Below are 13,246 nucleotides of genomic sequence, written 5' to 3' on the forward strand. Positions count from 1 at the left end.
CGCATCAAAATATGTTTTAAAAAACTAACTATTCGTGGACGACATGCGGGAATAAAGTGTGTTCTGAAAGGTATAAAACATTGTTCACATTGTGTTTGGTTGGGCCAGGTCTCGAAAAAAAAAACCTTATTTAAGAAGTTTAAACCAAGTTTAAATTTTTAAAATTCTTTGGGGCCCTTGGAGCGGTTGGCTTTTAAAGGCAAAAAAAAAAAAACATTTATTTCTGGGATGTACGAGGGTTTGAACCGCAACCCGCAGCAAACCTTCAGCTTCAAAGACCAAGTACCACACCACTGCGCTACTAGAACGGATGTTTTATGAGTCAAATGAGTCAACGAGTCATGAGTCAATGAGTCAATGAGTCAACAGGTCGGATCAGCGATTTTTCATAAAAAAACAAACAAATGGATAATGAATACCAAGTCATTTTTCTTCCTGATAATGGGAAATCCCGGTCAATGGAGGACAAAAGTAGTTTAAACTACTAAGACTGGATAAGACAAAGCAGTGGCGTGGGGGACAAGTGGAAAGGGTGAAAAAGAGTGATTTACGGTTAAGGTTTCCCCTTTCCAATTTATACCAGCGTAACAAACTAGTCAGTAACTTACCGATACATATTTAAAAGAACTTTCCTTGGCACTCGCGAGCGATTTTCGACTTCAAACCCGGCCCAATCATCAATACACCGAATGTCAAAGAACGATTGTTCACAGATTTGAGTCTTTGAGCACTGGGAAACTCCACACTGAGGTTTAACTCAATTAACCTTAAGTGCTGTGTTCAAAGGGAATTAAAGACTTTCTTCCGTAGCAGTCACAACATTTATAATTTGGCCGCCATATTTTTCGCCTCTGATCGGGTGCTACGCGGCAGGGCCTGGGAACTGCAAACAAACAGCCCGGGTCGAGATTTAAAAGGAAACTAGCTGCCTTGTGCAGGCAGCTGATAAAACAACTAGCCAAATAAGTAAACGTAACGCATTATTTTATTGTTTCTACAGAATTTAATTTTAGACCTGACTCATTGACTCATTTGACTCATTAATACTTTACACTCCTGCGCTACACGTGCTCAACTTCCTTTGCAGTGATTAATTATTGTATTTTTTAGTTGTTTAGGGAGTCCAACTATCAAGCACCCGTGGCGCACCGATTTTAACAGCCAAATGACTTCGGACTGCCAAAGAAGAATACGGAACACTCTCCGACGTTTCCCCGTCGCATTTTCTGTTTCCATTTTGTGCGAAATCCCTGTTGACTTGGACAACAATCTCGATCTGCTCCGCATTTAATAGTACGCGATTCTCACAAAAACATAAACGTGCGAAATTTTTATACATCGGTCGAGTGTTCTTAAGTCTATTTTTTTTTAATTTCGAACTACAAAAAATGTAATTTTTTTAAAATTGGAGGAGGAGAGAACGTAAAGCAAGCCGTGAAAGTACGCCAAATTTGAAAGTTTACCACCAGCGACCGAGTGACATTTCACCCAAATTACCATTACTCGATCATTGCGCATGCGTAAAGGTTTACGACAGATCGACTGGGTGACATTTAGCTCACATTACGATAACTCGTTTATTGCGCATGTGCGCATTTATGAGTTAATGAAAACGTGCCTTCTTAGCGTTTATAACAAAGACCAAAATGGTTATCAAAATGAATTGAAAAAATGTAAGTTGCCTTGTGCTTCGTTGTTAATTGGCATGAGAATTTCTCAAGGGCCATACCTTTAACTTCACCTTCTCCATTCCACTAAATTATATCCCTACGATTAACTTACGTGTCAAAATAATGTTTTCTTTTTTGTCAATTTTACCGGGTGTAATCAGGAGGGATACACGGCAAGCTAAGGAAAACTGGAAATGCTACCATGTATAGATAGCCTAAGGATGCGAAAAGACACCTCTGCGTCCAACTAGCACCATGCTAAAGTGAGATTAGAATTTTATCCAGTGTAGGGTAGTACTTATGACGGATTTTGAATACTTTTAGGGAATTAGAAAAGGAAAGGCTGGTGGATATGATACCTCAGATACAAAGGCCCTCATAAACACTCTGTAGTTGGTATTCGGTTGGAGTGGTTTGTTTTCATATTCCTGTGGATCAACGCCCCTCTTTGTCCTTGTTGTACTGCTTGACTTTGCTTTGTTTCCAACAACAAATTCCTGGTACTTATCAAAATCTTGTCCTCCGAACTGGAAAGTGACGTATGCAGCTGGAGATGCAAATCGATGTGCCTCCTCATATGTCATCAGATCTTGGGGTGTAAAGCTTTGAGGTGGGTTTACGACGCCATTATACTCTGGACTAAAAGTTATGACAATGACCTGGAAGAACCTACAAAAATATCTTTCGGGTAAGTATATAGATGTATAACGTAATCTGTTATGAGGGACTGTTGATTTTGTCACTTGTTTTATATCTTGTTAAAAAAAGAAGCATTTTTACATGCTTTTTTAACAAGATATAAAGATATACAAATTAGCATTTGTTTTGTTGCTTTAGTTTTCGTATTGCTTTTTGTCTATGTTTTGTCCCGTTGTCTTGTTTGTTCGTTTTCTTTGCCAAAATTGAAAAATACGAACTTGGATGAGTGGAGGGGGTGGGGGTTTGGCACAAAACGCAGTAGCTCTCACTCGGTCCTAAATCAAAGACAGAAAATCGCATTGGCATACAATTCGTTTTCCTACAAGTTTATATGGACCACCATGCTTGCAGGCAGCAATGATTGTCTGTCGTGACTTCCAAAACAAAACACGTAACTACATACCTCGCACTTCCTGGAAACCTTGGTAGCTTTATTTTTGCCGTTATTTCATCCCCATGTGTAAAATTCGGCCTGTGAAATGAAGGCGAAACAGGTGGTTCTTTGGACCACGCCATACCTGCAAAAAGTAAAGTGTAGGCAACCAAGTCGTTAAGCCAAATGGCGGAAAGCGGACCATTGCTATACACCGCCGCCCCGCATCACCCCCCACCCCCAACACACACACGTACTTCAACTTTTGTGCTGTTCACAATGTGCCATTTCGTAGTGCATAAAGAAAGTGAGGAAAGAATAGGTCGGGAGTCTACCTTTATCAAAAGCAAGGAATAACCATGGTTCTTCGCCTAGAGGGTACTCAATGAAATTTCATATTTGGAGGATCCACAAGGAGTCCCAACTCCTTACCTTCTCGCATACATACATAAAAGAATAAGCAAATGACAGAAAAACATCTTCTATGTCAGTGATAAAGCAGGACTATATTACAATTAATCTTTGCGTTATAACTTCTGCGATGAATTTCTGCTCGGATTTTGCTACCTTACAAAGTCAGTGCACAGTCAGCTTGTGACTCCTTAAAATAATAAGATCTGAAATTTCGGCACCCTACACTGGATATTGAAAAAGACTTCTCTTTCTAGACGAGCATCTCCGCCTAGCCTGCTATATAATGTACCTCCAGGAAGTAGAGGCATGGCGACAAGAAGTGGAGAGACTAAAGTTGTAAGTAAGAAAGGGTCGATGGAAATGGAGCAGTGACAGATTATATGTTTGCAGTATGGTGTCATGACAATTTTACTGTCATTGTAACAATATCGTTTCCAAAATTACATCATGAATCCCTCATACCCAGAGATGAATAACTTCTGGATGGGTAACCCACTAAATTTTGATACGTGATAAAAACAACTCACCTAATGTCTGTACGACTATTGGTTTGCTGTAAGGTCCAGGTCCTACAATAGTGTAAGCTCTAACTGCTACTTCATAAGCTGTGCACATGAAGAGATTGGACAGGAGCACTTCTGTTGTGGTTGTGTTGAGTGTTAAGTAAGTTATCAATCCAGCCATGGCACAAGTTTTATTAGGAAATAGTCTGACTTGGTACATTATGATGTTGCCAAAGGCAGCTTCTTTTGGTAATGCAGCCCAAGTGATATGAAATGTTGTGTAATTCACTTCCGTGGAGGATACGTTTTCTGGCCCGCGGCGTGGAACTGGAAAAGGGAATTAACAAATTAAAAGCAGCAGTATTTTCAGGATTCAAATTTATTAGTTGCGTTATTTTGGGAGTGATAGTTGGGAAGAATCACCGATATGTAATACAACTGACAATAACTACCTCCGCTGGCACATTAATTTTTGTAGATAATGGTGATGATACTTTGGTTCATTCCTCCCAAAAAAGTGATCCAAAGTTCTTCCTGACTTTCAAATGCTTAGACTTGAACGGATTCCATTCCTAAACGGGAAAACGTTTACGTCTTGTCCTCAAGTGTTGATACTCAGATCACTTTTAGCGGAATTTTAATATTAATTCTTACCATATTCACGGGTATTCACAGATATTGAAGTGTTTGTGCCAGGTTTTATTGTCACTGCTCTGACGAAGAATTGATACTTTACACCACCCAACACATCAACTACGTAACTAAACGTGTCTGGTCCAAAGTTCACTGTGTGAACACTTTGTGCATCTTTACTGTGGCTATAGAACAGAGTGTAATTCCTGATTTTTCCATTTTCAAAAACAGGCCTACTCCAAGTCACACGTACTCTTGGGCCATGTTGCACGCTAGGCGCTATGTCTGTGTGGTTGAGGAAAGCAGGAGCACTCGGAGCTGAAAGGACAAACAGAACAAGGATCATCTGAAGGATTTCTACTCTCCTATTATCACGTAAAGAGTAAAACATTTTTCCGTGAACACCACAAGCTCTTGTTGAGTTTTGCAATTTTCTCAGAAGTTTGAGTGACGTTATTTATCTAATCAGAAGAAACATTCTGACTTACAGTCAAGACGAAAATCAGCTTCGATCCTGATACCGTATGGCTATTTAAATTTTACACAAATTTTGTTAAAGGTGTTTTTAATTATCCCCAATGAGAGTTTGTTTGTTTTGTTTTGTTTTGTTTTTGTTGTTGTTGTTGTTGTTGTTGTTGTTGTTGCTTAATTTAGTCAGTGACAGGCATTATCGGAAAAAGGATTCCGATTTCTCGCAACAGGAGAATCGAATCTTTCGTTTCGAGTATGCCTGTGCTACTGACTAAACAACACAGTAAAGACAGGGGACCTAAAAATTTTGATCAATCAAACACACGAAAAGTAGTTTCCTTAATTAAATAGAGGATTAATGCACCCAAGCGAACGAGTTTCAGTAGGGAGGCTTTTAATTTGTCCTCAAATCATTAAACAAACTACAAAAAAGTAATGACTAGTGGACACTGGTTTCATTTATCTTACCATCTTCGTTTGTCCTCCCGGTTAGTTTGGAACTCTTCGGTCCATCGCCGACAGAAGTGAAGGCCAACACTTGCAATTCATATTCCGTGTATATAAGAAGCCCATTGACAGTTTTAGCATAGGTGTTTCCGCTGTTAATAAGTTCAGTGCTTGCTGATCCAGAGGAGCCTTTCCTTTTGTAGAACAGTTTAAATCCTCCGATGATTCCATTTCTGGAGTCTTCTGGTGGTAGCTGCCAAGATGCGCGGATGCTAGTAGAAGTTTGTGCAGCCACAGTAAAACTGGTTGGAGCTTGTGAAGGAGCTGGAATTTATCATTAAGCTCATCAATTTGTGAAATGTGTTTGTCAGTAAAAGAGATACAATAATGCTGATTGTTTACTCAGCGGTGATAAAAAATTGCAAAGTGCTTCTTTCTGTGTATAGGTCTACAACATTTACAAACTTTCAAAGCCAGACGGAGGTCAGTTACAAATCAAAATGCTCTTCAGTTAGTGACACAAACATGCTGGGGGGAAAAGGAAGCCGAGTTCTTTTTTTTTCCCAAGCATGTCTGTGTCAATGACTGACTAACATATCATCCTCTTGTATTTACCAGACTTACAGTATACCATCACATTTGTTCCATGTGTAAATCGGCAGGTCGTGTTGTTAGGAAAGCCTAGCACTGATAACAAGTTTCTAGTGTTTTGTGTGATTGAGGAGGTTAAAGTGGTAAATTAGGTTCAAGAATTTCTGTTGTTTGTATCCAGCTTTGCATAAGGATTTAGCTTTTTATTGTTACCTAGCGTAGCATTTAGTTTTTAAGGGAATGCACCGCTTCACTATATTTACATTTAGCCGCATTCACCCGTAAAGGGATCCTGTCAATTAATTGCTTTGTTTTCATGTTTTGCGCTATTTGCTAAACAATAATCCTATAAAAGCCAACAGTACTTGTTCTCGTGGCACAACGAACTATTTTAAGCGCTTTCTGGAACATTGAGTTACTACACAAATGTTCCTTGTGATCGTTTGGTTCGACAGCTGGCCATAATAACATACAAATGCAATTTCCAAAAGCGGAAATATTTGTTAAACATCGCATTGAGAAATATTTACCCCTTTAAACTCAAAAATTGGCTATTTGAAAAGGCGGGCGACGAAAGCGCTTTCGGTGGGTAGGTCAAGTTGTAAGTTGTAAGTTTCATTGACCCGACCGGCGGGGGAGGGTAGCGGGGTATTTTTTCTCACGACCCACATATTTTATTAGACGTTAACTCAACTATAGCTCGTTATATCTATGAAATAAAATTCTGGGATAATAATGTGGAATTAGATGACAAATGCGATACATGATAAAAAAAAAAGATTACCCGGTGGAGTTGCCGTGGGACTGATGACTATAGACCACTATAAAATGTTTCAGTGCTTTAATACTCGAGGAAGGTCTCACCCAAACTAACTTTAAAATGTTTTTTTAAGTCGGGAAAAGGTAACATATACTTTTAATATTACTTCTTTTTTTCCTTAACGAGACGTATATTAAGATGATGAAGGGGATATTTTTTTTTTTTTTAGAAAAGGCGATTAGCCATCTGCGAACGACCGTACGCGTCCGAGAATAGGCCGCTCAACATCTACAATCTTTTTCAAAATTACGAAGAAACCTCAGGTGTTCACTCAGCCAATCTTTATGATAGGACGTGTCTAGGTATTAAAGGAACTATACACTAGAAAATTCTCAGCTTGCTCCCGCCCTTCTGAGGTAAGTTATTGTGATAAATGCAAAAAGGGCCCGAGAATAGGCACATGTACTCATATTTCTTTGAACTTGAGAACAGTAAACAGTATTCATCGATTTCTTCACCCTCACTTCTTCCTAACCACCGAGCAGACATGATCTATCCCAGCTGCAGGCTTGTATTTTCTAATCAGCCCGTCTGTTGCATTTTCCGCAACATCGAAAAAGCTAATGCTCTTATATTAAAATTGGCGCCAAAAAGAGACGCACTCTTCAGTTAATTTATTTATTTGAGTCATTCCGCAAGTATCGTATTTCGCATAATAATGCCATGCCACAGGTCAGGCCACATGCCATTCCGCAAACTCATGCCGCCTTTTACCCCGACCGAATTAGTTACTTGGGCTACCCACAGGGAGACCAAGTTGAAAATTGCCCTTCGTTTTTTATTTTCCTCATTAAGTCACAAATCGCCGTCTGGGCCTTAAAACGCATGCGCAGGTAATCTTGTCGCTGCATGGGTTTGCAAGGGTCGGACATTTACTGAGCTATATTTAGTCGCCGATTTTCCCGTTTTCTGAAGGAAAACACAACTTTTGGAAGTGGTACTTCGAAAGAAGAACTACTAAGGAATACTCAACAGTTTCGATAGCGGAAATCCGAGAAATAACGGCGAAGAAACTGTGCTTCGAGTACAAATTGTTGTTTTATCCAGGCGACGAGTTAGCGGAGCGCGGACATCTCAAATCCTTATTGAGGCCACGGACTTTCTACGAGATTTTTGAGTACTTCTGGGAATTCAACGAAAAATTACAGGTTTGATCGTGAATTTGTACTGAAATACTATTCTAATTGACCAATTCTTTATATTCTGAACAGTTTTTGCGAAAATTTGAAAAACGTGCAACGCACGGGTTGATAAATTCGCTTCGAAATGGACTGGTAGTTCTTCAAATCGCTTTCGCGTCTCTCGTTTGGCATTTAGAATTATAAGCGTTTCTTTCTTAGGCGTAAACAAAGACTTTTCTGAATAAATTTTTCCTTTAGGAAAGCATTCTGTCTGTTTTTGTTTCTAGTTTAATTGACAAAACGTGACAACTGCGTAATCTTGCGTAAACAAACACATGCACTCAAGACAGATCAAACGCGGGACAAATTTCATCGATTGAAAATGGGTTTCCCACGAAACACCAATTTCAATCAGAATTCCCTTTTTCAAAAAACAAAAACTTTTGCGAGGGGGGGGGGGGGGGGATGAAGCCAACACAAGATATCCCTGCCCGCTTTGCTAAATCCTGTTGGCCAGATAGATACAAATTTAGACCAGGAATATACATTGCTTACAATATACTTGCTTGTACTATGCTTGAGCTGTAAAAAAATCGACAAATGACAACTGAGATTTTATCACGTCAACTTTGTGGCGTTTACAGCTGGATATGCCAGGAAAGAAGCCCAAGTTCACGCACATATGCGTCTTGTTTCCTTTAAAACTGCGCGGTGTCTATTCAATTTGACACTTTTCACTTGAATTCAATACATTCCGAGTTATTTTTAGTCGAACCTTCGCACATCAATAGCTGTTAATTTGCTTTTCGGTGTTCCTCTCTTCACCGCAATAGCCAGATCCAGATTAAAAGTATGAATGGTTTTGCTGATTCGTAGAATTCCAAACATGCAGTTTTTGGTAAAGGTGGTAAACTCTGTAATTAAACAACGATCTTTTCAGTTGGTCTGAATCATCCGGGCTCATATTTAATCAGTCCAAGTGTAAATACCAGTGCATCACCCGTAAAAAATCACCTGTACAGCCTACCTATACTTTCAAAGAAACGCCTTTGGAATCTTGCGATACAGAGAAAGACCTCGGTGTGTGGGTGTCAAGCAATCTCACCTCGGACAAACAAGTAACTGAACAGTGTGCGAAAGCCAACAAACTCCTCGGCTTTATGCGCCGAGCTTCTAGGTACATTCAAAGCACCCAAACGCGTCGTACACTTTACCTTTCTATCGTCCGGTGTCATCTCGGCTACGCAACACAAGTATGGTCTCCGCAGTCTATTGGCCTACTTAAACGAGTTGAAAACGTGCAGCGCCGTGCTACAAAACTAATTTTGAAGCTCCCCTTCCGATGTGACGTAACCTATCAGACCCGCCTTCAATTAACAAATTTGTTACCCATTTCATACTGGCATGAATATTTGGGCATGGTTTTTTTCTACAAAGCTGTTAATAACTTAGTTTTCATAGACAGTGAAGCTCTACCTGTAACTAGACAATTTACGAGATCTACTAGGACATCGAGAAGCAGCTGTGCTATTGCTTATATTCCTAACCGAAGTAGAACTGTTACCTATTAACGTTCATTTTTCATACGCGCGTGCCGCACATGGAATGTTCTTCCCGCTGAGCTACGCACAAGTCACATCTCTTTAGCTTTATTCAAAATCTTATTACTTCAATATTATAAAAAGGCCTTGAACTTGTACGACGCTGACGACATTAGAACTTGGAGAACTATCTGTCCTAGGTGTAACACAGCGAGGTCCCTCCTATGCCCGCCAACGTGCTGCTTCTAGCAATTTGGTCTCCCGCCTTGTTTCCTCTCAAGTTTTATGCTTACATATTGGTAGTTTTAGTTATTAAGCGTTTTTTTATATAAATAATTAACGAGGGATACTCGTTATAATTGGCTACGCTGTAGTGGTCTCCCTGCCTAATTATTATATTGTAAATGGTTGAACCCAGGAGTCATGTCATAAGTACGTAAATTATGATCATCCGGGTGAATGTAGTCCTGAGAAGGACTGTTTGTGGTGACTTTGACTGACGTTTCGACAACCTAGTGCTCGACGATTTTCACGAACACCTTAACAGACAGAATGCTGACATACAGTTTACTAAGGAGATCGAAGAAAATGGTAAAATACCTTTTCTAGACTGCTTAGTTACCCGTAACAACAACGACAACAAACTAAGTACTACGGTTTACAGGAAACCAACACATACTGACAGACTACTGGACCAGTCATCCTACAACCCTACTTCTCACAAAGCAACGACTATACAGACCTTAACAAGGCGAGCACAACTGGTTTGTGACTCACCTGACAGACTCGCAGACGAAAACAACTACTTAGACAACGTTTTTAATAAGAACAACTACAACAAGGACTTTGTTAGACGTAACACTTACAGGAACACTGAACCTAACATCACAAACAACGACGCGACTCCCGTAACTACTGTAACTATACCTTACGTAAGGGGAACTTCTGAGACTATCGCACGGATTCTACAACCCTACAATGATCCGTGTAGCACTTTACGACAACTACTGACGAAAGTAAAGGACAAAGACGAACCGAACCGCAGACAGGAAGCAGTTTACAAGATCAAATGCTGCGACTGCCAGGCCACTTATATTGGTGAGACGGGCAGAAATTTAAACGTACGACTGACTGAACACAAACGAGCAACTAGAAATGGTGATATCAACAATCACATTGCTGAGCACCATTTACAAACGAACCACAGAATCGACTGGGACTCTGCCAAGTGCATTACCTACTGTACAAATTACTATCAACGACTCACTCTGGAAAGCTGGTTTACTAACTTAGAACAAATGCCACTCAACCGTTGCCTACAACTACCTGCACCATACAAACGACTCATTGACGACAACAACAAAACAGACAAACAATAGACATTTTACTAACAATAGACCCACGGACTTTTTGATTAACAAAAGACGGATCGAAACGCACCAATTACTTTTTACAGTCCTCACAGCCAATAATATCACGGCTTACTGACAAACGACCAATAACATCTGGACTTCGTTGACCAATCAGGTTAACAACCAGAGACGTATATACCACCTACTGACGTTCCACAATTCACTTGACTCTGAAGATGACTTCCGCTCAGGTTGTCGAAACGTCAGTCAAAGTCACCACAAACAGTCCTTCTCAGGACAACACTCACCCGGATAATCATAATTTACGTACTTATAATTATTATATCTTTGGTATTTTTTTTATTTCTTTTGTTTGTTTCCATTCTGTTTGTATTTTAGTTAGGCGAAGCTAAATAAATAAGACGGTACCTGCTTCGACAGCCGCTCGCTGACCTTGCAAATCTATTCATACTTCGTTAGTACGTGCTCCAAGAGCTTTTGCTGACTCTGCTGCTCTTGTAATTTATTGTTTGAAGGAATTTTCAATTTAGGTCACTTTTAAATATAGCCTTGGCAACAATAGCTTCCAGCGTTAAAAATATATTTCGTGGTTTACTTTCGCTAAGATCAAACAAACTGTGTTTGCACTTCTTTGTATTTCTTTTAGCTGTTCTAATCATATACAACGTAGTCAGTTTGTACTGTTTTTCGAATACATCCGCGATTGCATCTGTAACAAACTGTACGATTACATCTCCGAGAAGTTGTACGAGTTCTAAAAATAAACGCTGTTGGACCCAAGTCAAGTTTCTCATATTGCTACCGTGTACCAGTTCGTGATTTGATCCCGTACCTCAAGAGAGTGACGGCTCTTTCCCGCAACCGAGTTGCCTATTTGAGTCTAATTTCCCCGTTGTCAGTTATTTCCAAACGCCAGAGAACCGTTAAGTCCATAGTTATCCAGAAGTGGAAAAACCTTCCGTCACAGTGTGAAGACCAAGACCGGCTTTCTATTGGCACCAACCATTTCATACTAGACCAGTTTTGGTTATTCAACTTTGCTTTACTCAGCTTTAAGTGTAATGGGTTCGCCTTAACGTACATTATGATCACAAGTTCAGTAAACGTAAAGTCTGGGGATATAGTCACATTTTGAGAAGTTTTGTCAGCCAAACAAACAAAAAGCGGTCTTCCTAAATAGAGGACGAATGCACTTAACCAAAGAAGGCTGCTTGGCTCCAATAAATTTGCTCACAATTATAAGTTTACAATAGTTCAGGCTACACGTTTGTTATTTTTGCACTTTTTAGCAAGTTTCAGTATAGAGGCTTTTTGTCCTCGAACCATAAGCCAAACTACAAAAGAAGGACAAGGAAGCATTAGTTTTGATCTTACCATCTTCGTTTGTTCTCTCGACCAATTTAGAACTCTTCGGTCCATCGCCGGCTAAAGTGAAGGCCAACACTTGAAATTCATATTCCGTGTATGTAAGAAGCCCAGTGACAGTTTTAGTAAACGTGTTTCCATCATTAATAACTTCAGTATTCTCTGATCCCACCAAGCTTCTCTTTTTGTAGAACAGTTTAAATCCTTTGATGATTCCGCCGTTGGAGCCGGCTAATGGTAGCTTCCAGCTGGCCTTGATACTGGTGGAAGAGACTGCAGTCACAGTAAAGTTGTCAGGAGGTTGAAAAGGAACTGAAATAAAACAATGAAAGATAAGAATAAATTTCATGCAAATTTGTTCATTTTAATATCTGCGGTCTCAGTTTTATGAGTACAAGTCATCACAATAAAAGAGACAAAAAGATAGAGAATAATTGTTCTGGTTGATGGTAGTCCATTCATTGTACATGTATATTCCAGCCACTTGCGGCCCTTCGAATTTTAAACCGATAACGTCTGGATTTTCCTGGCTTGTCTACTGGTTGGTGGTTAAATTGAACCACGCTAAAGGAAAGGAACTTCTTTGACAATTTATCTTCTAATTGGCACGCAAACGAGGTCTACAAACTCGTTCTTTTATCCATTGCCGTAGTAAATGTAGTAATCCGACCTAAAGTGGTTGAAATTTATGAACCCTTCAAAGATTGCATCTACACGTCAAAAATAGAAAGTGTTGTAGTAGGCATGACAACGTTATCGATCTTCCTCTCGTGGTAATGTTTAAACTCAGATACTTGGTTAACATTCAATTTTTAATCTAGTTATGCTAAGCTGTTGTCTTCCCATTCTTATTAACCGTGCTTGAAACTAAAGTTGTTCGCCTGAATTTTTTTTTCAAATCAATGCTCACTCTGCTCCAATCTTCGCTCAGTTAAACTTGTTAAAATTGCCAGATATAATCAGATTCCACACGGTGTACTTCATGTACCAGTTTTCTAGGTTATAATGATAGTAATAAAAAATGACAAATTGAAACTTGTTGGCCAACTACCAGTAAACCGACAAGCAACATTTTACTGGCCTTATGGCTATACTCAGGAAAAGTGTTGAGGTTGTCGTCTTTAACTCAGAGTTAAGGACTTGAACTGTCTACGCTCTAGTAGTTGACCAACTGTCAGTCACGAGTCATCAGGTTGCCAGTGATTTTCTCAAGTGTTGCTTACTA

The 13,246-nt window shown here is 39.6% G+C and overlaps 1 protein-coding gene across 2 annotated transcripts in view; it reads right to left on the minus strand.

Annotated features, from left to right (window-relative positions):
* LOC146476105 (uncharacterized) overlaps positions 1-13,246 on the minus strand; it is a 53,074-nt gene that overhangs the window by 4,569 nt on the left and 35,259 nt on the right. For both annotated transcript variants that reach the window (XR_014865711.1, XM_085114980.1), the window contains exons 10-15: positions 12,031-12,333; positions 5,232-5,534; positions 4,314-4,610; positions 3,684-3,986; positions 2,773-2,887; positions 2,030-2,339 (exon numbers count right to left, since the gene is read on the minus strand). Coding sequence is in view for 1 of the 2 variants with exons in the window: in XM_085114980.1 (XP_084971106.1) it covers positions 2,030-2,339; positions 2,773-2,887; positions 3,684-3,986; positions 4,314-4,610; positions 5,232-5,534; positions 12,031-12,333 (1,631 nt within the window). In the remaining variant the exon portion in view is untranslated. The remainder of the gene's footprint in view (positions 1-2,029; positions 2,340-2,772; positions 2,888-3,683; positions 3,987-4,313; positions 4,611-5,231; positions 5,535-12,030; positions 12,334-13,246) is intronic.

Source organism: Pavona decussata, unplaced genomic scaffold, assembly GCF_977016875.1.
Source record: "Pavona decussata unplaced genomic scaffold, jaPavDecu1.1 SCAFFOLD_80, whole genome shotgun sequence".
NCBI classification, from domain to species: domain Eukaryota; kingdom Metazoa; phylum Cnidaria; class Anthozoa; order Scleractinia; family Agariciidae; genus Pavona; species Pavona decussata.